This window comes from Liolophura sinensis, unplaced genomic scaffold, assembly GCF_032854445.1.
Source record: "Liolophura sinensis isolate JHLJ2023 unplaced genomic scaffold, CUHK_Ljap_v2 scaffold_188, whole genome shotgun sequence".
NCBI classification, from domain to species: domain Eukaryota; kingdom Metazoa; phylum Mollusca; class Polyplacophora; order Chitonida; family Chitonidae; genus Liolophura; species Liolophura sinensis.
In genome coordinates, this window is record NW_027018127.1 from 26627 (window position 1) to 50833 (window position 24207).

The 24207-nt window shown below is 40.6% G+C and overlaps 1 protein-coding gene across 1 annotated transcript; it reads left to right on the plus strand.

The window, feature by feature from the left end:
• Nucleotides 1-13033: 13033 nt before the first annotated feature.
• Nucleotides 13034-23099, plus strand: LOC135481498 (E3 ubiquitin-protein ligase Trim36-like). Its single transcript, XM_064761319.1, has 7 exons — nucleotides 13034-13194; nucleotides 14700-15389; nucleotides 15793-15888; nucleotides 16604-16834; nucleotides 19867-19889; nucleotides 20150-20331; nucleotides 22514-23099. The coding sequence occupies exons 2-7, from the start codon at nucleotides 14718-14720 to the stop codon at nucleotides 23089-23091; spliced, it is 1782 nt and encodes a 593-aa protein (XP_064617389.1). The 5' UTR covers nucleotides 13034-13194; nucleotides 14700-14717; the 3' UTR covers nucleotides 23092-23099.
• The last annotated feature ends 1108 nt before the right edge of the window (nucleotides 23100-24207 follow it).

Genomic DNA, 24207 nt, shown 5'->3' on the forward strand with positions numbered 1-24207 from the left:
AGTCACTTATCATAGCAAATATATAGCGAAAGTTGGAATCTCCCATCAACCACATTCGTTTAAAGCTAGGTCCGGTGCGTGTGATGTCATCTTGTAGTTCTTTAAAACAATGTTCGGCATTGTCCGATCTTATAAGAACTCCAATGGCAGATTGTCCACTTTTTGGGCCTGATGGTTTTGGTAACATAACATAATCTGAGATAGATATTATATCAGTGTCTCTTAATCGTGTTCCCAACATGGCGAAATGACCCCCGGACTTCTCAACTATGCGGTCGCTGTGAGATCAAGTCCAGCTCACGCTGGCTTCCTCTCTGATCGTAAGTGGAAAGGTCTGGCATCAACACGCGAATCGCACCGAGTTCTGCCTGGTTTCCTCCCACCATTATGCTGGCCGCCGTTGTATAAGTGAAAATTCTGCAGTATGGCGTAAAACACCAAACAAATAAATAAACGGCTTAATCGTGTTTTAGTAATAAAAACATCACCAGACTGGCGGATAAATAAGCCAGGTGCCAGTAACTTAGACGTCAATCCCAACACATTATCTGTTCAGACTTTAAAATCTTTCAGCTTACAGCCATCATCACAGGTTAGAGTAAAAGTATATGCACCACTCAGGTCATCCTCTACAAGGACTCTGTAGGAAGACCTGCGTCGGGTCATGTCAAAGATTTAAAAATAGTACTTACATCTGCTGCCTTGCCAACTGTTCAGCACTGAAAGGTTGGAGAAAAGTAGCAGGAGTGGTTGGCCTGGTGTCAGTATAATGTGACTGGGTGGGGTGTCATATCTGGTGTCTTCGGCATGACACTTCAGTGACGACAGCCCTTTGGCGGCATGAACTCGCCCTGCAACAAGAAGACACAATATATGTACACACACCTAATGACTGCTCGTCGTCCTAGGACTGAAAAATTGTTAAGTACCACGTTAAATTCTGAGCATACATAAATACATATTAAAAGTATTGTGTGTCGTTGTCAACATCCATCTGGAGATGGGCAGCAACGGTAAACTGGTTGAGACGGGACAGGCAAAACAGGCATTGCCGAAAATGTTCTGCTGAACAGGTAGTGCTGAACAGCTACTTCTGAACAGGCATTGTTGAACCATTGTGCAAATGGTTGTCAATATAAAGCTTATAAAAAATAAAAGGCAGGCTAAGTGGCCCTGCTGTTCGATCTGTCTCATGATCGGGTCGAGGTGTTAGTTTATTATTTCCATTGGATAGTGCTTATTAATGCTGAAATAGTTATCCAACCAACATTCCTCGATCAAACTTTTGTCGCAAAATTTTACGGCTTTTAAGTTTTTAAAGTTTTGCAACGATTGGCCTAGTACTATACTCCACTTCTTTTAGAGAGTCCCTATATTCAACTGTCTGTAAAATTATTCATACTCGGTACGAAATTTGCTTTCAGTCAGTGACACGTAACAACCAAAGCTCTACACATGGATATGTTTTAAGTTCATATTCTTGCTACGAAAATGAAGGTAAAACACTTTTTCTAATTTATACTGTTAAAGTTCATCAGCTCGGCTTCGACGGCAAGAACCAATTGCCACGAGTGACGTCATAATTATTCAAAAACCAGTGGCACACTGGGTATTGGGTGGAGTCCAACATGTTTTGAAGGAGGGTAACACTGCTATCCAGTTTTCCGTAAGCCCTGTTTCTGACCATATTTGAAATCGTTCGCAAGTGTTTATACAATATAGCCTTAATAAATGAATTTTACTTTATCTCTTGTAGTATATGATCTCATGGCAGTATAGTTTTAGAGATGGATTTCAGTAAATTAAAGCGATCCTGTTATTTGCAGAGACAGTAGTGCTGGCTGTGTTATTGTAGGGTTTTTTTTCTAACCGCTGGTTGATGCAGCCATTGTAAAACCAATTGCTCTCCACACCCATTGTTCAGCATGTAACTTGTTTTTGAATAATTGTGATCTGAGGCAATGCGTTCTTGCCGCCGAAACTTAGCTGATAGAGTTTAACATTATCAATTAGAAAAAGTATTCCAACTGCAATTTCTTTGTAAAAACACTGGACGTCCAACTTCACAATATGTAGAGTTCGGGTTGTTACACTGACTAAAGGCAAATTTCGATTTTATAGACAGCTGAATATAGGCAACTCTCTCAAAGATATAGACTATAGGTCTCCAGGTTTTCCTGGTCTCATCAAGTCCATGGCTACGTGATTGTGTACTAGTATCAAGCTCTTTTACACTGTCTGCCACATACCCACTTCTATCTATGTCACTTCAAGATCGACATCTCACCTTCTCTATCGATGAACCGTTTTTCCAGACGGTCTGAAAGCTTTCATCCTGCCCTACAGCCTGTCGCCATCAGGTTCAGGGCAGAGGTTATTCTGCATAGGTGTCATGAAAATGAAAAATAAATAAATAAATGAAAAACGGCTAAAGAGAAACAAAGACAATGACCAATAAAATACTAGTTTTTAACTCCAACTGTTTTCCACACAGAGTTATAATTCTTGGTGGATATACCTATACACAATTGACGACGTGTAGCAACTCACGCTTGTACATTTTGGCGGTTGTCATGGTAGCCCCTTACGTATCATCCACACCCATGAAGATTCCCCTCATCGGTTATACTCACCACAATGTTGCTGGTAATCCTCTATACATTTTTAACAAATGCATTTGTTGGGGCGTATGTTGTGTTCACCTGAGCTCTTGTTAGTGATGGTGGCATGTAAATCAACATAATCGGGAGTGTCACTGAGCTAAAGAGATCACCATTTATACATGAAAATACATATAGTGAAGATGGAGCACCTGTGACATCGATAGGGTATTTTTTGGTTCAGAATCCCGATATCTAAAATCAGCTAGCGAATCATCTTTGATTTCTGAACTTGTACCTGATTTACATTAAGAAGTGGCTTTATATCACCAGTGCTGTAGCTATAATAATCTCTGATCAAGATTACGTGTTGTACACAAGTGCACTGTTCTGTTTCAACTGCTTGCTGTTATTTTGAATTCAGATGTTGTTGTATTCATATATGACTGACTCGGTGATATTTTGCCCATTGTTTGTCCTTTGTGTTCGAACTTCTGAAACACAGGCTCATTAAATGATTGTGTAGTAATTCTTTATAGTGTCTTAAAACAATGCACCCTATATAGCAGTTTTACCTTTACCAGTTTCACATTTAACTAGTTCAAGTTACCTAATGGGTATCTTCTTAGTAGTGCTGGCTCAACTCTCTGTTTGATATCTGATAATAATATTCCCTAGTGTATCTTCTCAAGTGTGATGAGTTTCCTCTTTGTGTGATACTTGGTCCACATATTACCTAATGTGTCTTCTCAGGTGTGCCGTGTTTCTTCTTTGTCTGATGGTCGGTCGACAAATTACCTGATGTGTATCTTCTCAGGTGTGCGGTGTTTCATCTCTGTCATATAACTGGTGCACATATTAACTGATGTGTAACTTTTCAGGTGCGGTGGGTTTCCTTTGCCTGATACCTCGTCCACACATTACCTGATGCGTATCCTCTCAGTTCTAAAGGGTTTACACTCTATCTGAAATTTTGTCTACATATTCCCTTAAAGCAGTTTTACTTATACCAATTTCAGATTTAACTAGTTCAAGTTACCTGGTGGGTATATACACGTATATTCAGGGTATATTCAAGTGTGCCGTATTTCCGCCTTGCCTGATACTTGGTCCACATATTCCCTTATGCGTAACTTCTAAGGTGTAGTTTATTTCTTCTCTGTGTTTGATACCTTGTCAATGTATAACCGGATGTGTATTTTCTCAGTTGTTATGGATTTCCTCCCTGTCTAATACTCCGTCCACATATTACCTGATGTGTATCTTCTTAGGTGTGACGTGTTTCCTGATTGTCTGATACCTGTTTAAATATTCTATAATGCGTTTTTTCTCAGCTGTGGTGGGTTTCCTCTGTCTGATACTTGATCCACATATTCCGTAATATGTAACTTCTCAGCTATGGTGGTTTCCTCTGTCTGATATTTGGTCCACCTATTCCGTAATATGTAACTTCTCAGCTGTGCTGTGTTTCCTCTGTGTCTAATACCTTGTCCATCCATTTCCTGATGTGTATCTTCTCACCTATGTGTGTTTTTTCTCTGGCAACTGGCATGAATATTCTCTAATGTGTATCTTCTCAGGTATAAAGTGTGTTTCCTACCTATCAGATAACTTGTCCATCTATTACCTGATGTGTACCTTCTAAGTTGTAGTGGGTCTCCTCTCTGTCTGATGCCTTGTCCATATATTCCCGGATGTTCTTGTTCTCACCTGTGGTGGGTTTCCTCTCTGTCTGACACTTGGTCCTCACAGTACATAATGTGCAACTTTTTTCCTGAAAACTGGTTTGGTCTCCCACTAATACAAGGTCCAGACATTACATAATGTGTGACTTCTTACGAGAGCTGGGTTTTCCTGTCTGTCTCTGATATCTGGTTCTCACATTACCTAATGATTAACCTATCAGGAGAGATGGTTTTCCTCTCAGATGTGATCCACACATTACATGATGTGTAACTTCTCAGGAGAGTTTTTTTCGTCTATCTAATACGGGGTCCTCACATTACATTTTCTTCTTGGTGTCTTCCAACGTGTGCTGTGTTTCCTCTCTGGCTGTCACCTGATCCACATATTACAGGGTATTCATCTTTTCTGGTGTGGTGCGTTTCCTCTCTGTCTGATACCTGGACTACATATGACCTGATATGTATCTTCTCAGGTGAGGGCAGTTTCTTTTCTCTCTCTTTTCGGGCCCACATATTATACAATGTGTATCTTCTGGGGTATGCTTTGTTTCCACTCCGTCTAATTCCTCACATATTGCTTTGTACATTTTCTCACGTGTGCTGGTTTCCTCTCTGCCCATTGCGTGGTCAACATATTACCTGATGTGTACTGTCTGACGTGTGTTGGGTTTCCTCTCTGCCCTGGGGCCTGATCCACAAAGTACCATGTGTATTTTCTCAGGTGTGGTGGATATCCCCTGTGTATAATATTTATTTACTTACTCAAGAATATTTCACTTATTCGATGGCGACCAGCATTATGGTGGGTGGAAACCGGGCACAGCCCGGGGGGAAACCCACGACCATCCACAGGTTGCTGGCAAACCTTCCCACTTAAGGCCGGAGAGTAAGCCAGCATGCGTTGGACTTGAACTCACAGCGACCACATTGGTGAGAGACTCCTAGGTCATTACGCTGCACTAGCGCGCTAACCATCTGAGCCACGAGGGCCCCTCTGTGTTTAATACGTGGTATATGTCAACAATTCGTTGCATTATCCCGTATGTTAAACTCCAGGCGAGGAAGATATCACTTTCCCTTATAATGTTCTAGGCGTGACCAGAACGAGGACTAACCCTGGATCCACCGCCCCTGAAGAGGAAGAAATGTGGCAACTGTCATCATTTTAGCACGAACACATATTGTAGCCTGAAGTAAACACTAAGGTAATGTGTAAACTGTTGGTCATCAACAACAAAATGATCTCCATAAAAAAGTAAAGACGTTTTCAGCTAATCAACCTAGACGCTGTTATCCATGTATTTGTGGTATGACTTACTGCCTTATAACTACCAGCTTCCAAATGTCATTTAAACATGTTAATGTTTAGGTAAATGGTAAATTGCCTGAGACTTTCTTGGTGGCAGAAATCAAACAGACAATAACTGTGGGCCAATATGCAAACTTTTAAAACCTGTTTGTTAAAGAAAAAAATACTGTAACACCGCCATACTGTATCATCATTAGAAAGGCGGTTTTATGACAGAAGATAAAAAAGCATCTATATGGGTGAAGAGAAACAAATTAATCTAAATCTAAGAGTAAACTTAAATATTAAAAATGTTTAAAATCGAATATATCTTTCCTGCTTTGTCAGTGATTGATACTTCATATTTAAAGACTTTATGTGATTAGCTCATAACACTAAGTACAAAATTAAATTTATTGGCGGAAGCCTATACTAGAGGAAACTGAGTAACTGCGCACGTTAGACTGTTATAGATACGTGCATTACATCATCACACCAATACAAATGACTATGTGACTGTGACAATAGTAATACGCAGTAATACAACAAACAATTGTACTTTCTTGTACATGTAAGTTGGATGTGTTTTGTGTTCACTGTGGGTTTCTTGTACATGTAAGATGGATGTGTTTTAGGTTGACTATGGGGATTTTGTACATGCAAGTTGCGTGTGTTTTGTGTTCACTGTGGGTTTCTTGTACATGTAAGTTGGATCTGTGTTGTATTCACTGTGACTTTCTTGTACATGTCAGTTGGATGTGTTTTGTGTTCACTGTGGGTTTCTTGTACATGTGTGTCAGATGTGTTTTGTGTTCATTGTGGGTTTCTTGTACATGTATTTTGTGATTACTGTGGGTTTCTTGTGTATGTGTGTCAGATGTGTTTTGTGTTCGCTGTGGGTTTATTGTGCATGTAAGTTGGATGTGTTTTGTGTTCACTTTGAGGTATTTGTACATGTAATTTTTTTTCCAGTCTGTCTAACACGGGATCCTCACATTACATGTTCTTCTTGTTATCTTGGAATGTGTACTGGGTTTCTGTTTGGACTGTCGCTTGATCAACACATTACACAGTATATATCTTCTCTGGTGTGGTGCGTTTCCTGTCTCTCTGATACCGTGTTTTGTGTTTACTGTGGGTTTCTTGTACATGTGTGTCCGATGTGTTTTGTGTTTACTGTGGGTTTCTTGTACATGTGTGTCCGATGTGTTTTGTGTTCACTGTGGGTTTCTTGTACATGTAAGTCTGATGTGTTTGTGTTTACTGTGGGTTTCTTGTACATGTGTTTTGTGTTCACTGTGGGTTTCTGGTACAGGTAATTTGCATGTGTTTTGTGTTCACTGTGGGTTTCTTGTACATGTATTTTGTGTTCACTGTGGGTTGCTTGTACAAGTAAGTTGGATGTGCTTTGCGTTCACTGTGGGTTTCTTGTACATGTAAGTTAGATGTGTTTTGTTTTCACTGTGGGTTTCTTGTACATGTAAGTTGGGAGTGTTTTGTGTTTACTATGAGGTATTTGTACATGTAATTTTTTTCCCAGTCTGTCTACCATGGGATCCTCACATTACATGTTCTTCTTGTTATCTTGGAATGTGTACTGGGTTTCTGTTTGGACTGTCGCCTGATGCACACATTACACAGTATTCATCTTCTCTGGTGTGTTGCGTTTCCTGTCTGTCTGATACCGTATTTTGTGTTTACTGTGGGTTTCTTGTACATGTGTGTCCGATGTGTTTTGTGTTCACTGTGGGTTTCTTGTACATGTGTTTTGTGTTCACTGTGGGTTTCTTGTACGTGCAAGTTGCATGTGTTTTGTGTTCACTGTGGGTTTCTTTTACATGTGTGTCAGATGTGTTTTGTGTTCACTTTGGGTTTTTTGTAGCTGTGTTTTGTGTTCAGTGTGGGTTTCTTGTACATGTGTTTTGTGTTCACTGTGGGTTTCTTGTACATGTGTGTCAGATGTGTTTTGTGTTCACTGTGGGTTTCTTGTACATGCAAGTTGGATGTGTTTTATTTTCACTGTGGTGTTTTTGTACATGTAAGTTGGATGTGTTTTGTATCCACTATGGGTTTCTTGTGCATGTAAGTTGGATGTGTTTTGTGTTAAGTATGGGGTTTTTGTACATGTAAGTTGGATGTGTTTTGTGTTAACTGTGGATTTCTTGTACATGTCAGTTGGATGTTATTTGTGTTCACTATGAGTTTCTTGTACATGTAAGTTGGATGTGTTTTGTGTTAACTATGGGTTTATCGTGTGGCCCATGGGGAGGCAGAAATAAATCCGTAACACCAGTGTTCAAGATGCGACTTTCAGTTCTTTAATGGGAATAATTTGGATGTAGGCTGAATGTTCTTCAAAGATATTCGCAGTTTCACATTTGTATATTAAAACTGACAACGGAAGGGCAAAGGGCACAGAACAGGGTAGCTGTCTCCCTGAAACAACAAAGACACCAGCATTACCACTGACATCATATAAAACAATGTATCCATTTTGTAGTATTAAGTACATTGGCCTGGTTTCCTGAAAGCAACCAGAATGGGTTGGAATGTCAATAATTCCCCGAACAAATTGCCTAAAGCATTAATACATAATATGGGTAAGTAACATAAGAAAGAAATCATTGTGGAGATTTTTAGTGTATTTTAAGGAATGCCGGGTAATGTTTATTTTAATATTAGGCGAATGCCCATGCTATATAAGGCTAATGCCCCTGCTATATAAAGCGAATGTCCATGCTATATAAGGCTAATGCCCCTGCTATATAAAGCGAATGTCCATGCTTTGTCAGGCGAATGTCCATGCTATATAAAGCGAATGTCCATGCTATATAAGGCGAATGTCCATGCTATATAAGGCGAATGCCCATGCTATATAAGGCGAATGACCATGCTATATACGGCGAATGTCCATGCTATATAAGGCGAATAACCATGCTATATAAGGCGAATGACCATACTATATAAGGCGAATGTACATGCTTTGCATTCCGCCACTAACCTCAGCCCAGGATGACATAAAATTAAATTCACGTAAATGCCCATGCAAACAACATCTCCTTCCCCTATCCCATCCGCCAACACTAAGAAAACATTAGATGACAATTGGCAAGCGTTTTTCACCTCCAAGACACACAGACAAGACGATTGGGGACAGTTTCTGGAAACAACGGAGGCCTATCTCAGATATATTTTTTCACACATAAACGCAAACCAAAAATGCAACACATTAAAACAATACACACTATAAACTGTTTAGGACATACAACATGTGACGTCTAAAAAATTGCATTTAACATCAATGCGTTTTTTTTTTACCTAATTCTGCTTAAGCCAAGGTGATAAGGGGCGTGCAAATTACTACTTTTTATGCATTTACATGAACAGTTAGAATAAAACCCTGACTGAAGTAAATTGACAAGAGGCCGTATTTCACCGGTTACGTGAGACCACTTGCCAGCTATCACACTGTCATCGTTGCTCTGGTCTGACTCTCTATGCTGCACGTCTTTTATTATATTCTAAATACTTGTCGCTGACACACACTTTCATTTGGACTGTAAACTTCTACTTTGCTATGTAATAGGTACAAATGATATTGCCCCCTGCCCTTGGATCTGTTGACTTACATGTGAAGTTGCAATACAAAGTACAATAGTTGTTCAGCGCAATGGTTGTTTTCAAGAAAGTCAGAAACTTGGGTTGGAGGCGAGTGGTTTAAAGCAGTGGTTTTCCTGGTTGACGAGTAAATGTAATTGCTGTAGCTTGAAGTCGTCAAGATTGTTACAAGGTCCAGCAGAGGTAACCTATGATTTGTACATGCCAGATATGCAGGTTCAGAGCAAGAACGGAGAGAATAGGGTCATGATTGGCAAGTAGACCCCGTTACCCCTGATTGTTCTTCTTGGGCAATTTACAGGTACATTCTAGTAGGCATTTTCCTTACTTTTTTCACATAGACTGCATATTACCCTTCATTGCATGCAGGCAACCTCCTCCCACTCTCCAGCAACACCTCTAGAAAGAGCACGGAGGCCTGTTATATCAACAGAATTAAACGGAAAAACAAACAATGGTGACAATCACTAAAATAAAAGTTGGGCGATTATATAACTCACATTTTATGTTTTCAGTTCTAGACATGGGGAAAACCTCAAGAAGAACGCCGTATAGATTCAACTTACCAAGAGGAAAAAATTCCACAAAGTTTAAACGCAGGCAACACCCGGAAATACCAGCCACTGAAGTTCAGTCTTTGATTGATCTGGTGTCCAAACACAAACCCATGCAATATGCATGCTATTCTGAAGAGCATATAATCCCACCAAAATTTGCATTCAGAAAGGCACAACCCTTAGAATTAGAAATGGGGGGTTTCGTGCCATAAGCTTGTCTAGCCTGCCTGCTGAAATAGGCCGACTAATGTCTGCATTCCTGACCATGTCATCAGGCAATGGTTGTTGACAAATCTGGAAAGAGCCCTTTAAAATTTCTGGGTGAAGGACGTAGATATGGAATATGGGAATACCGGCAATAACTGACAAGACCTTCTCTTTAATCGGACAACATGTGGGCCAGTGGTGGAAGGCAAGTTTAGATGTTGATTTACAGAAAATGGGAGAGAAGAACGGGAGCTGACAATAGACTGGGAGGGGGGTGTTCCACAAAGGTATTCCAGAAATAACAGTTATTGTCGATGGTGGGTGTTCGACATACCTACAACGCTCTTGGAGGCGTGGCTGTTGTAATTGTCGCAGCCACCAAGAAGCTGTTGAATGATGGAGTAAAGATTAAGTACTATGCTGTTTGTGTCCAGAGTGACATCCAGGGCAAAAAGTCTGTGTCTTACAAATGTTTTCAAAACTGGTCTAAAAGCTCCAAAGTATGGAGGCGGACATAATACTGGAAGCATTCAACACTTGCGAAGAAAGGTATGGTTTACGCTACCTAAAGGTTATGGGGGACGGCGACTCCTCTGTGAACGCATCTCTGGTAACACACGGGCCGTACTCGTGCCGAGTCCTGGCCAAACTAGAATGTGCTAATCATCCATATAAGTGTCCGCGAAGCAACCTGCAACAACTATGTGATAAAGTCCCAAATCTGAAGAAGCGCAATGGTCTGACCCAGCAAAAAAAAAAGAGTCCGTCTAGTTGCTTACATCCGTTATGCCATTCGAATGAGAAGTGTGCAACAAGACAAATCACAAGCTGCCAACAATCTGAGGACCGACATCAAATCGTCACTGTGGCAAGCTTTTGGACACCATGACAAATGTGATGATTACATATGTCGCAACACGAAAGCCCCACGACAAAGATGTTAACAACGGGGCCGATAGTCATCGAGAGGAAAAAGACGTTGACGCCGTTATTTCAAACCAGGCCACGTACTGGATGGACATCACATCTACTGATCTACAAGATGCTGCCAGCTCCTATAATGTCAGCAAAACATGTATTTTTCCAGCCATTGGAGTATCTCGACTGCTCAACCGTTGTGCCAATAAAGCTGGGAGTCCTTTAACAAACTTGATCAATAATATTTGCGACAGCTGGAGGAGTATTCGAGGTAAATTTGATGGAGGAAAGTAGGTTAACCTTTGCCAAAGGGGTTCCTGGACGCAAGATGCTATTGCGCTGCCCTATGTTCCATTTTAGGCGCACAATAGCACCACGTGTAGAGAAAAAGAGAAAAAGGAAACGAGATCAGTCTAAGGCATCGAAGGTCCGAGTTGATGTGCAGAGACGAGCCCGAGAGAGCAAGCGATGCCGACAGCTAGAGAGCAAGGCAAAACAAGCCAAGATGTCTGATGGTCCCGAGAGCGTGCGTGTCGAAGACGACCTATCCAACGGCAGTTTAGAAAGGCAATGTTCGAGATTTTATGCTCAACATGTGAAAATAACCAAGGAGACAGCGGGACGCATCGAAAGACAGTCACGGGACCAGAAGTCCAGTGGAGTTTGTCATGCTGAGAGGCGAAATTGGCTCATCTCCTCGAATTTTAAGACCATCATAGCCAGAACGCCAACATCATCCTTAGTTCCCATCATTCAGCCAATGTTATATACCACGTTCCACGGAAACGTATATACGGACTGCGGTTTGCACCAGGAGGGAAACACTATCAGCGAATAGAAGGAATTCAAGGCTTATTAGGGTAATACTGTCCAAGTTTATCCCTCTGGCCTGGTTGTAAACACATCTTTCCCCTTCGTAACCTGTAGCCCTGAAGACAACGTCAGGGGGGAAGATTCAGACGCGCACGGCCTTGTAGAAGTCAAAAATCTTGTGCACAAGAAGACCCTCACGCTTTCTGATGCAGCAATGAAAATAAAGTCTTTCTGTCTGCAGTGAGACGGAACGAATTTATCACTGAAGAAGACGCACGCTTATTATTTCCAGCGCCAGTGGCAGATGGCAATAAGCGGTAGACTGTGGGTAGATTTTCTGGTGAGGATTACAAATCCACACGGATGCCATGTCCAAAGAATTAAGAAAGATGACGTTCTGTGGGTGAATTGTGCCTGGTATGCGTGACAACATTCTGGGCTTGGTATGTTAACAATATGCAGACTGCAGCACGCTTTTACAACTTGCTCAGCACACGGCACCAATTAATCCTGACTTCAGCCTACATTTCCCAGTTTTCCATTTCCCAGCACCCCAGTAGGACCCGAGCACCGCACAGGCCCATTTTGTTCCATACGTATCCCTCGAGGTTTATTTCTGTATTTTTTACGCACACTTATTACTGAACAACCGGTCCTTTATGATGAGTTAATTGCGACTGTTTGCTGCTCGTCTATAAACCCTCTATTAAAAGTGTTTAGCACTGTGAAGAATTGTTTCCGCTCTATCACACACACCTGTATAAGTGGCTGTAAATAAATTCTATGCGTAGACATACTAACATAGTTTATCGATCCTAAAGTGAACAAACGAAGTCAAGAATTGCATATGCTTTACACGTCTTAATGTCTGACCACTACAAATCAAGCTGATAGAAGTTATTTTTCGAAATCTGCAGGGCACGTTCATTGGTTTGCCGCTTATCGTGAAAAAGACGGAAAAAGCACCACAAAAATACATAATGATCTCTGGTCCATTTCCTTTCAGAATGCCAGGTTGTATCAACTTCAAAGTAACGACGAGCCTAAACCATCAGCAAGTGGAGAAATGGCCAAGCCCATCACTTTGAGGCCACCAATGCACAACGCTACAACAAGTACGGTGAAAGGCTAAATATAATTACCCTACAGCTTCATCACTACATAACGTTCCTGTTTCCTATACCGTTACAAAATATCAAAGTGAAACAATACGATCTCTTCCCCTTTCAGGAATATTCCTTTCTGGTATCCATTGAATATGGGTCACGACGTGTTTTACATTGAGCAGTGGCCGCTGGAAAGCTGGTATGACGAGACTACTTTGTGTTGGTATCGGAAGAAGTTCTCACTGCCAGTTGCGGTGAATTTGTGCATACGAAAACAAGGTAGTCGGACTTCGTGTATTGGGCTCTGCAAGAACTGTGTTACAGATATTTTATCAACTGTGTATACATCGAGACTCCGTGCGTTACCTCTAGTTGAAAGATATCAGAAATTCGACCTTTTCGGTGAGTTTTACTTGTTCCTAAATTGTATATCTGTAGAACAGCAAAACGGACTTATACAGTCCCCAGATTTCAACACTATTTATAACTATGCTTTCATAATCTCTACATTTCATTCTGTCCAAATGTGAGCTATGTAGTTGTCATGTTTGCGGAGGAGTCCAATTTTTAGAAAGTACTACCTTAGCTGGCAGCCATTTTGGCCTGCCAACATTCAGTCGTAGGTCGCTGACCCTGAAAGGCATTATGCAGAGTTATGCTAAAGATCGATTACTGGCGGTGACGTGTCGCCCGTGGTATACAAAGCCGGGACAACCCAACCAGGGATTGCTATTTATTTACTTGCTTACTTGCTTGTTTACTTTGTTTACAAAGCTGGCCTGCCTGAACCACATATAAAAGCTTGCATGTAAGCGACCTTCCTGTAATTATGTATATTTTATAAACACCCAGATGTATATAGAAGCATGAAGTGACTACATGTATTATTAACGCCACACACAGCAGACATTACAGGCTCCCTTAGTGATATCCGACAATGGAGGGTGTAACTTGACACAGCTTAGCCCTTCAGGACAGCCATATACCCACATGCAGGACTGCTGATACATTAGCCAGGGCTGTCTGTGTGATCCTTCAGCAAACACTAACCTACTTCTACAGCCTACCGCTTAAATGTCTCTTTTCCAGGCTCATAGGTTGTCTTTATGTTGTCCGGTTACCATGACAGCAGCCCTGTATCTGTTTAGATATGTATGTCACATTTCTGGTGCGCAGCGAGGTCAGCACTTACGGTTTAAACATTGTGTGTTTTCTGAGTCTTAATCACACAATACAGCAGCATTATTGTAGTCTGTCGTTTTTCACAATAACACGATAAAACACTGGAAGAGTTTTGACCTGTCACAATTTTCCCTGATAGAGAAACTTTGGACAATCAACGCGATTACCATATAATGTCCAGTTCTCATCAGCACCCCTGTAGTCCAAACGTTTCACTCGATTATCATTGAGGGTCATGCCTCCTTCACTACCACTGTAGTCGAAACGTGTGACTCGATTATCTTATACCTGAAGTCCCAACATTTCTGTTGAAGGTAGTTTTACCTTTAAATCAACAGACTTGTTTTCACACACCAATCTGCTATTCCTGGATGGAGCTGTATAAAGGTGTCATCACTGTCAAACACATCTGGCCAATTTGGCTTGACCAGATGTTTGTCAAGGAAATGTCAGTTACATGACAAATGCTAGAATCATCAGATGTCCAGCTAAACAGTTATTTCCTGTCAGGGAAGCGAGGCGCACTATCCCTCATATAACACATGTATAGCAATGCTTCTTCAGCAATAGCAACAAATATTACTGTACCCCATATATTGTTGGAAGAGAGGAACAGGCACTGCACTGTAGATGGAGACTGTGTACTGTGTTGAAATTTGGATATTTTCGTAAATGGGAAGTCCTGTATTGGTATCAGCCTTAATAATTAGCTGGTTATATTTCAGTGAAAAACTGATCGTGTAATGGCTGAAAGCAAGGAAAATCGTGAAGAGGTTTTTGCATGCCCGATATGTGTGCAAACATTCCGGAAACCAGTAACGTTACCTTGTCAGCACAGTTTTTGCAAGGAGTGCATTAGTGTGTATGCTGACAAGTCTAAACCTGAACAGACAGATGAGGTCTCCTGTAGCATGGGGAGTGAGGGTGTTCACCAGCTGATCTCATGCCCTGTATGTCGGACACCAACCAGTCTGGGGAGAGAAGGTGTGGCTGGTCTGCCCCCCAACTTTCATCTGACGGAGATAGTGGAGAGGTTCTCTTCTGCTGTGAAGGTTGACGATGACATCCTATATTGTTCCCTGTGTGAGGATGATAATCAGGCTAAAGCTGTCAAGTTTTGTACCGACTGTTGTTTACTGTATTGTAAAGACTGTCTGGCTTCTTGTCATCCCATGAGAGGCGCTATTAAACGTCACCGGCTGATTTCGTCTTTGGAGTACCTCTCACAGGAAACCCCACAGCGACAGACCAGCGGCTGGGATGAACAATCAACTCAGCAAGCGTCATGTGCGAGACATGGTGAGCCATTCTGCTTGTACTGTGTACGGTGCCGGCTGGTGATCTGTATGGGGTGTGTGGTTGACCATCCTGAACATGCAGTGCGGGATATACCATCTGCAGCGCAGAATGCCAAGGTAATGCGAAAAAGACATTCGTATATTAGTCAACAACCACAGTGAATATTCTGAGTCAATAATCGTGAAGTCAATTCCAAACATAACGATTAATACGACATACGAAAAACTAAGAAGTTGTGTAAGTTCAAAATTACTTTGAGATCATGCAAAGAGAAGTAGTAAACAGTTTTCAATGATGTTAGAAAGACGCAAGGATGTTCTAAGCGAATGACTTAAATCACAATATAAATCGTGTACCGCGCTAGTATATAGGTCGATAATCAATATAAATGTCATGATTTTGAATGGTATAATGACCCATAGTTTGTAATCTATAGTGAAGAATGGGGCTTTTTGTCCTGTACTGTAGTGAGTCGTTTTTAAAGACGAACTTTTTAATGTAGCATTTTTTCCATTACAGCCAGCGGTCTTGAACAAGACTAGTGAACTGGAGAAAGTGCTACAAGAAACTAAAGAATCACTGTCAGGAGTTACGAGGTTGTACAATAAGATACAGGTGGGTAGTTTTGATGACACTTTGTCATCTTGGTGATTTATTGCATACTTGGTGACTCATTTTTCTTATGAAAATTATAGCTACTCTCAGTGACACAGACGCGATATGCCCACCTCAGGCAACTCCAGTAGGTACATCATCGTCGATTATACGCTGTCATAATATCTATATTGTATATACGCACTCCACATATGTGATGGGGATCGGCCCCGATAGCACAGTTGGTCGAACGTCCACTTCTTGAGCAGTAGACCCTGGGTCAACTCACACCTAAGACTTTAAAAGAGGAAGTTGTAACTTCCTTTCTTGGGGTTCAGCATGAAGGCGATAGAGTAAGGACTGTTTGACCTGTATCAGTATAATGGCTTGGGTGGGGCTGCTTACTTGCCTTCGGTAAGGCGTCTCAGTGAAGCAGCAATAGATAAAAGAGCGGTGAAAATTCGTCCTGCAATAAAGAGGTACATTACATGCACCCTAAGGATTCCTCCGTCATCATATGACTGAAAAATTGTAAAGCACGACGTTAAACCCAAAGCGCTCACTCAGTGGTCTGTGATGGGGCAACACCTGGGATTAATAGACGTCTCTTAATCCCAGGGTGACACTCTTGGTGTTTGAACCAAACCACTGGTGATCTCCACAGCATAAAGGCTGCACCATCTCACCCTGCCTGGATGGTCTGGATGAGATAATAAACGTTCCTTTTGTTTGTCAGGAAACCCAGGAACTTCACACTCAAGAGGTAGAAAGGGCTTATTGTGAAGCCTTGGAAGCCTTACAAGCCTGGAAACAACAGTCCTTAGATGGCATAAAAACACGCTATTCACAGTGGGGTGTGGAGTGTAGCGCTATACTCAAACATTTCCAGCTACATTCCCAGGAAATGGAAAGGATGGTACAGGCTTCTAAAGATTTATTAGCCTCAATGGACATCGAGTTTTTACAGGTAAGTCAAACATGTACAATCTCTACCATTGGTTCAGCTGCCTCAGCTCCAGTTAAATACTTCAACCAACCACACAGGACAACCTGACAATAATTTGTCACCTTCAGAGAACGTACAAAGTTTTCTTACATGTATGGGCTGTGGATATCTTGGTTCTGACCGCTCATTTGTAAACAAATGTGATCTATATGCTGTGTAAGTACTCAGAGGCGTCTTATTTACCATTGTGACATTTTGAACCTGTGACCGCCCTTTTACAATGACCATAATGAACAGTGATCAGGTGTTCAAATCCATCTCATGGTGCCAGATCTATTAAAGTTTAGGCCCAGAGTTCAACTGCTTCACTTTGTTCAGTGGCTCTCTCCGGTCGCTGTCTGTTTTTCTACTCATAAGCGATAAGACTAATAAACAACTCCAGAATTCTATCTATGTAATATTCTATTACCCTTCGATTCCTTTTTATTACATACAACGCACTGCTTGGCAAGTGCACATTATCTTAGATACCCCCCATCATGAGACAGAAGCGTTTGACGTCTGGACGGTTCTATTGTAGTTCTATGGGTGGATAGAGGTTGTTGTGTACATTAAATAAAGCAGACGACAAATATAAACAAAGAAACAAAATGGATGTTTTTTCAGTCGGAGCGAACGTTTATTTTAAAGAAGAAAAGTATCAGGTTACAGATAATTTAAAGCCCATTGGGACGTTTGAATGCTACACAATAAGAGATAATAATGCTTTTACAAAAATTTTTTTTTTCACATACGGACCTGATAATTCTTCTTGCGAGTTTTCTTTCACCGGCCTCTCCTAAACGTCCCAGTTGACCACAACCCATATGGCAATGGCAATCAACCAATGGATCTAAAAAAGATCAGATCCATGATGTCTGATATTTCCCGCGATGCAAAACTTAGCCACCGGTACACGAATCACTGCGTCCAGGCTACGACAGCCACAGTACTTGCTGATGACGGGGTTTCTGTGATGGACGTTATGTCTGTGACAGGCCACCGCAATGAATCCAGTGTACGGAGTTATGTCACCAAACCGTCCGTTTCAAAACGCTGTGAAATCAGCATTATCCTGCATGCTTCAAGTGTGTTATCAGAAAATGGTGAAAGTGAAAATGCCGTTGAGTGAAAATACTCCCATGTCAGTCACGCCACTCTCAGTGCAAATGCCCGACGCTGTCGACTATAATGTTACACGTAACAGTAGCAATACCATCCAATACTAGTCGTGAAGCACGTCCGTAATATATTTAATATAATATATTTAAATATTTAATATTTAGCATCGCATTTTAACACCCCATGTAAAACACATTATGGTTTCGGCGAGTATTAGGTCACGCCCCTTTAGAACGTTCGGTTGGACGAAAACAACGTGTCAGGGAAAGTGGGGGCGTTTCTTGCTGTTAATCTATACCACAATGGGGTTTTTGTTATAATTACGAAAACAATTTGCTGCTACCAAGGTAATAGAATAGAAATAATGTTCGCGTCAGGGTATTCTAACGGTAGTTTTACATCAAATCAATGTGGAAGAGTTTACAAATTTTAGGTCTCAGGCTTCGTCTCCGGCCTAAAATATAAACTCTTTCACATCGATTTGATGTAAAACTACCATTAGACTACCCTGACGCGAACATTATTTTTTAATTAAAAAAGAGTACGTTGTTTGATGTTTTTCGAAATACGAATACGAACAGTAATGAAGTCCTTATCAGTGTTTGAAAACATAAATTAGCCAATGTACAAAAGGTATATAGACAACCATGTCTCAGTTGATGTCCCTCGGGCTCTGCCCAGTTTCCTCCAACCCCAATGCTGAATGCCATCATATAAGAGAAATATTTTGAACACCATGTAAAACACCAATCAAGCAAACCATCATGTTATGGCTGTATATACTGTCCTGATTTTCATTCATCCAGATGCGTTTTTCAGCCCAAAACAGTTGATTTTAGGAAGTTCAGACCCATAGGCGATAAGCCATTAACACAATGGCTACTTTCACAAGCTTGTAACACACAAAATTTCACAGCGTTTACTGTGTTTGAGATATTTGTTTGTTTGCGATTTTAGTCATCATCTTTGTTTTATGCACAAGTATACTTCATTGAAGGATAAATTTTACTATAGGCTATCATTTTCATAAACATTTTGTGAAAGGGAGTACTAAGAGAAAGACCAGAATTAAGCCATTTCTTCATTTTCCTGATATCATTGGTTTATATCCCTCTCTTTAGAAGACTTTTACTCTGGTCTTCTGATTTATATATAGTCCACTATGTATCTTCTCCCTATAGCCGTTACGGTAAGGGGAGATAACTCTAGTGTATTTCACTATCATAAAACTTTTTGCCATTATACTTGTGAAATTGACAAAGGATTGCTTCTCTTACAGAAGTACCAAATTAAATCATTATCACAACTGAGTATTTATACAACAACTAACTTCAAGTTGGTTACTGTTTTACTTGTACTCGGTGGAACAAATCGTTTCATTTTCAACTAAAATTGGGTGATCGGGAAATCTTTGGAGGAAAAATTGCACTGTAACAAGCTCCACAGAATTTATTACACCGGAATTTAGAGCTGATTTTGACAATGTTATTGACTAGGGAGTGGTCTAATTGTTTAAGGGAAGAGCCAAGGGCCCCTGTGTACTATAGGGGAGCTAAGACATTTCATTTATACCTGCGTTTTTGTGACATGTTGTGGTGAAAGTATACCCCAATTCTTCCAAAATTTGGGACAGATATCAGTAGTGTTGAAAGTAGAATATTACATTTCTTAACCAGCGCTTTGGAAAAGGAAAGATATAAGTATGTTGTTGATGAGATGGTCATGTAAGAAAAAAGGAACTCAATAATTCTGCCAGGATTACATATATATTGGCTAAAATGAACAGACCAGGTGACCCAGATTTTAGAAGATATAGTGTAGGTAAAGAATCTTTGTTTCTGTTATCATCTTTACATGAATTTATATGTGTTTTCAATTCTGTTTGTTGACAGGGTTCCACGGACTTCACCAAAACGTATGTATAAATGTGTTATACCTCTCTAGGTTTGTTATACATGTGCAAGTGACTATTGTCAGCAGATGTGTTTCTGTAACACTGAGTACCAACACTGTACTTGTCCAAAACATGACCCAGGTGTATATCTAGTGTTCAAACAAACATTTGCTCAGACAAATCAGATCTACATCTGAGTACATCATGACATTTTCATAACTGTGTGATACACAGGTTTACCACACAACTGTGTCTCTTTTTTTTCTCTCCTCCTCTCACAGAATTGATGACCAGCTGAATGAGATAAGAGCAGATCTGGAGAAACATGAGGTCAGCAGACAGAAGCTTCTAGATTCTGTACAACATGACCACGTTGTCCCTAGACAGGTGATTGTAAAAGAGACAGTGGAAGAACGTCAGGACTTAGAAGCAGCGGTCGGCAGGCAACCCCTATGTGTTACAAGTAGGTTGTTATATGTATAAAAGGTATACATTAAGGTGTGCTCAGAGGACAAAAACGACTGTAGGGTTTACATTAGTATGTGCATCAAAGATACAGACATAAAGTGGAGAAGGTGCACAGTTGTGTGCGTTCAAAACACGCGGTAGAGTGTGAAGAAAACAAACTGACATGAACTGTAATGCAGCAGGGCGCACCCAGAAAATAAACAGTATTCCAAGAGTAACAAAAGTGAGAAGAGTTTACAAAAAGCACAGATAGTGTGAGGTGTACATTAGGGTGTGAACAAAACACAAACTTAGGTCCGGCATTAATTACTGTGTCCACGTAAGACACAAACTAATCTGAGGTATGCATTAGGGTGAACAAAAAAGATACAAACTAATGTGAGGTATGCAATAGGGTGGGCAGAACAGATACAAATTAATGTGAGGTATCCAATAGGGTGGGCAAAACAGATACAAACTAATGTGAGGTATGCATTAGTGTGGGCAAAAGAAAAATACAAACTAATGCGAGGTATACAGTAAGGTGTGCAGATAGGATATAAACTAATGTGAGTTATACAGTAGGGTGTGCACGGAAGACACAAACTAATATAGAGACATAAAATAAGGTGTGGTACTTGTAAAGTGTACACTGGGCTCAGAAGTCGAAAGGAAATCAGTGGGCTGTCCTGAGAAATTAAAAGACAATGCAAGCTACTTATAGCATGGTTTCCTCAGAAATAAGAAAAAAAATAAAATAAGTGTATTCAACAATGTTATTTTCTTCAAAAAAGGAAAGCACATTGCAGAGTGTACAGTTAGAACAGGACAGATGGTAGTGTATCCCTCGGTGTCTGGGTGATATTTACCTCGTGTTCAAATAAACAAGTGCACTGTTAAAACAGGACACGTGGCAAGGCACGGCATGTTTGCAAATCAGCAGGTGTACTGTTAATACAGAGCAGATTACATAGTGTACCCCTGAGTGTCTGAGTGATGTTTATCTCATGATTGTGTACAAATCAGTAGGTGTACTGTTAGAAAAGGACAGATAACATAATGTAGCCCTCAGTGAAATAAAAAGAAAGTAACTCGGAATATTGAAGTCATAATATTAGTCTGTATTTCTGTCACTATGTTTGTGGCATCATCAGGAAATATATATAGTAAATAATACATAGGTTTGTATACATGTAGGTGCGTAGGTGTACAATGCATGCACGTATAAAGACAAAACACTGTATGGCAAGTTAGCAGAAAGACAGGAATGGTTGAGTGTGAGTGAGTGAGTGAGTGCTTGGGGTTTAACGTCGTACTCAATGGTTGAGCGTGAATGACATAATATGAAGCTGGTATTGCATGAGAAAGTACTGAGGAAAACGGAATAGAATGTACAGCTGAAGAGACAGAGCTATATATATATATATATATATATATATATATGCAATGTCTCTTATACCAGCTTAATATTATGCAGTTCCTCGTATCTGTTTTTGTTTATTATTATTATTATTAATATGAAAGGGTAGAGATTCCATGTATGTAAGCCCATATATTTATAATTGTTGATCTACATTTATTTCATCACTTAATATACATTTTTCTTTCTTAGTCTTGAAAAATTTAACTGCAGAAAATATTTACTGTGAATCCAGCAATTGATTACTCCTAATAATTCTGATAGATTAAATAGTCTTTGCGGTTTTGTGGCAATGAAAGTCACTGGGTAAGTTATTTGTGATGAGTTACCTCCCTTACTACACAAACGGCTTCGGTACTCCACGAACGACAACAGGCCTACTACAGCTTCAGATTGAATTGTGTGTTCAAATGTGCCATAACTGACAACTAAAACCAATGACTGGATAGAGGAAGGTATTATTCTCGTTGTAGGTGATAAGTTTCGAACAAATTAGATCACTAAAAGTCTGTATTTTAACCCAGTATTTAGCCTATGTCTTAGGGCTACCCGTCATTTAGTGACGGATCCTTGTCGAAGTTCAACTCTTTCATACTGGCTGAAAATGACAGAGATCTGTGTATAAATAAAATTCGTGTCAGCAATATATGTCATTTTATTCCAAGAAATTGTGTTGAGAATTAAAAATACAGTATGTGTACATGTATTTAAACTTCAGTCTTACAGCGTGTGTTTATGGTTTGCTGTTGTTTATGCTGCTTCTGTTGTGTGTTTGCAGAGCCGACGCTGAGATTCACAGAGACAGACAACAGTGGGCTGACAATCACTGACAGCGGCTCTGTGGTAAAGGCTGAGGACTTGTCCTGGGGGTGGAGGAGAGCTGTGACAGACGGGCATTACCAGACGGGCAGGTACTACTGCGAGATACACACCACCTGTTCACCTGGCTGTTACTGTCATGTAGGAGTGACACAGGAGAGCTGTGGTGTGAGTGGGAAGACAGACCCTGGGCGTAACTCCTGGTACATTGAGATGGTGTACAGTGGTGATAAGGTCAGGTGTTTTAGTCACAGTGGTGGTGGTGAGATCAAACCTGGCTATCTACAGTACAGACGTTACACACGACCTCATCACCTGGGTGTGTACCTGGACTGTGATGACCACACACTGACAGTCCTGGACTGTGACAACAACCAGGTAATGTACACTGTCAGTGATGTTATCGTCACAGAGCCTCTCGTGCCATGGGTTGAGTTTGGTGTCTGGTTTGGATCTGGATCTGTGTCTGCTCGTCTGATAACGGGTGACTCTGCAACTCTGCCTCCAGTTCTCTGTGATATGATAAGCACTTCCTGACCATCGGGTAATTATTCATTACATCTTTTCCATCATATTATAATTTGTTGAAATACACTGTTTGGTTAAGTCTTTTTTAAAAAAAGAAGAAAAAAAAAAATGACCAGTTTGTAGATGTTTTAGTTAATGTGAGCAGTGTGGCTAATTCAGTATGTATAGCTTGTTCTGCAAAGTGGTCATTGATCTGTCACAAGCTTACAGCTTGGTGTAGTTATACACAGTCTGTTTCACTTGTCCTGAACATCAATGTCAGGTTTCTTTCAGACAAAATACATGTAGATAATGACTGGGTAGTTTTATTTTGAGTGATGGTGACTTGTAAATCAGCATAATCAGGAGTGTCACTGAGCAAAACAGGTCAGAGTTTGTACTTGACAATACGTATAGTCAACATGTTACATGTAGTAGGATGTACATTTGTGACAAAAAACCTTGTAGAAATAAATAACCAATAGTCTGTATATATAGAATAGTGCACTTACCACGTAACTAACCACAAAATTGGGTTACACTTTGTCAAAACTGCTCTTTTTTGGTGCACTGGTCTCTTGTACCTAACTTCGTGGAAACTTGCCGCAGTATTTCGCCCCACTGAAAAAAAAATGTTTTGCCTCTCACAGAACGCGAGTACCTCAATATCGGATCTAACTACCAAAAACAGCCTTTTTCCAAATACCTTTTTCAGAAAGTGGCTAAGGGTATAGAAAATTATTTTTCTTACCATGATCGGGCCAGCACGTCATAACCCATGAATGGTTTAAAGCTGAGATTCCATATACGCGGTATGCGGTTTGCGGTATACGGCACGCGGTACGCGGATACGGCATGCGGTATGCGTTTCTCTGATTCCATTTATGCGGTAACCTATGCGTTTTCTTTCATTCATGGTGCGTTTTAATCAGAGCAAACATGTCGCATTCCTCCATTTCACGACGTGTGGCTTTAGAGCAAGATTCAGACCTTGCCATAATAGCAATGTCATATAAGTTGTTGCAACTAAAGAAGCGTAAAAAGAGAAAACACCGATGGTGGGTCCACAGTATTTTGCGGCAAAGAGCTCAGCAGGGAGGTTTCCATAAGTTGGTCTCGGAATTGCAGCTGGATGGAGAAAAATTC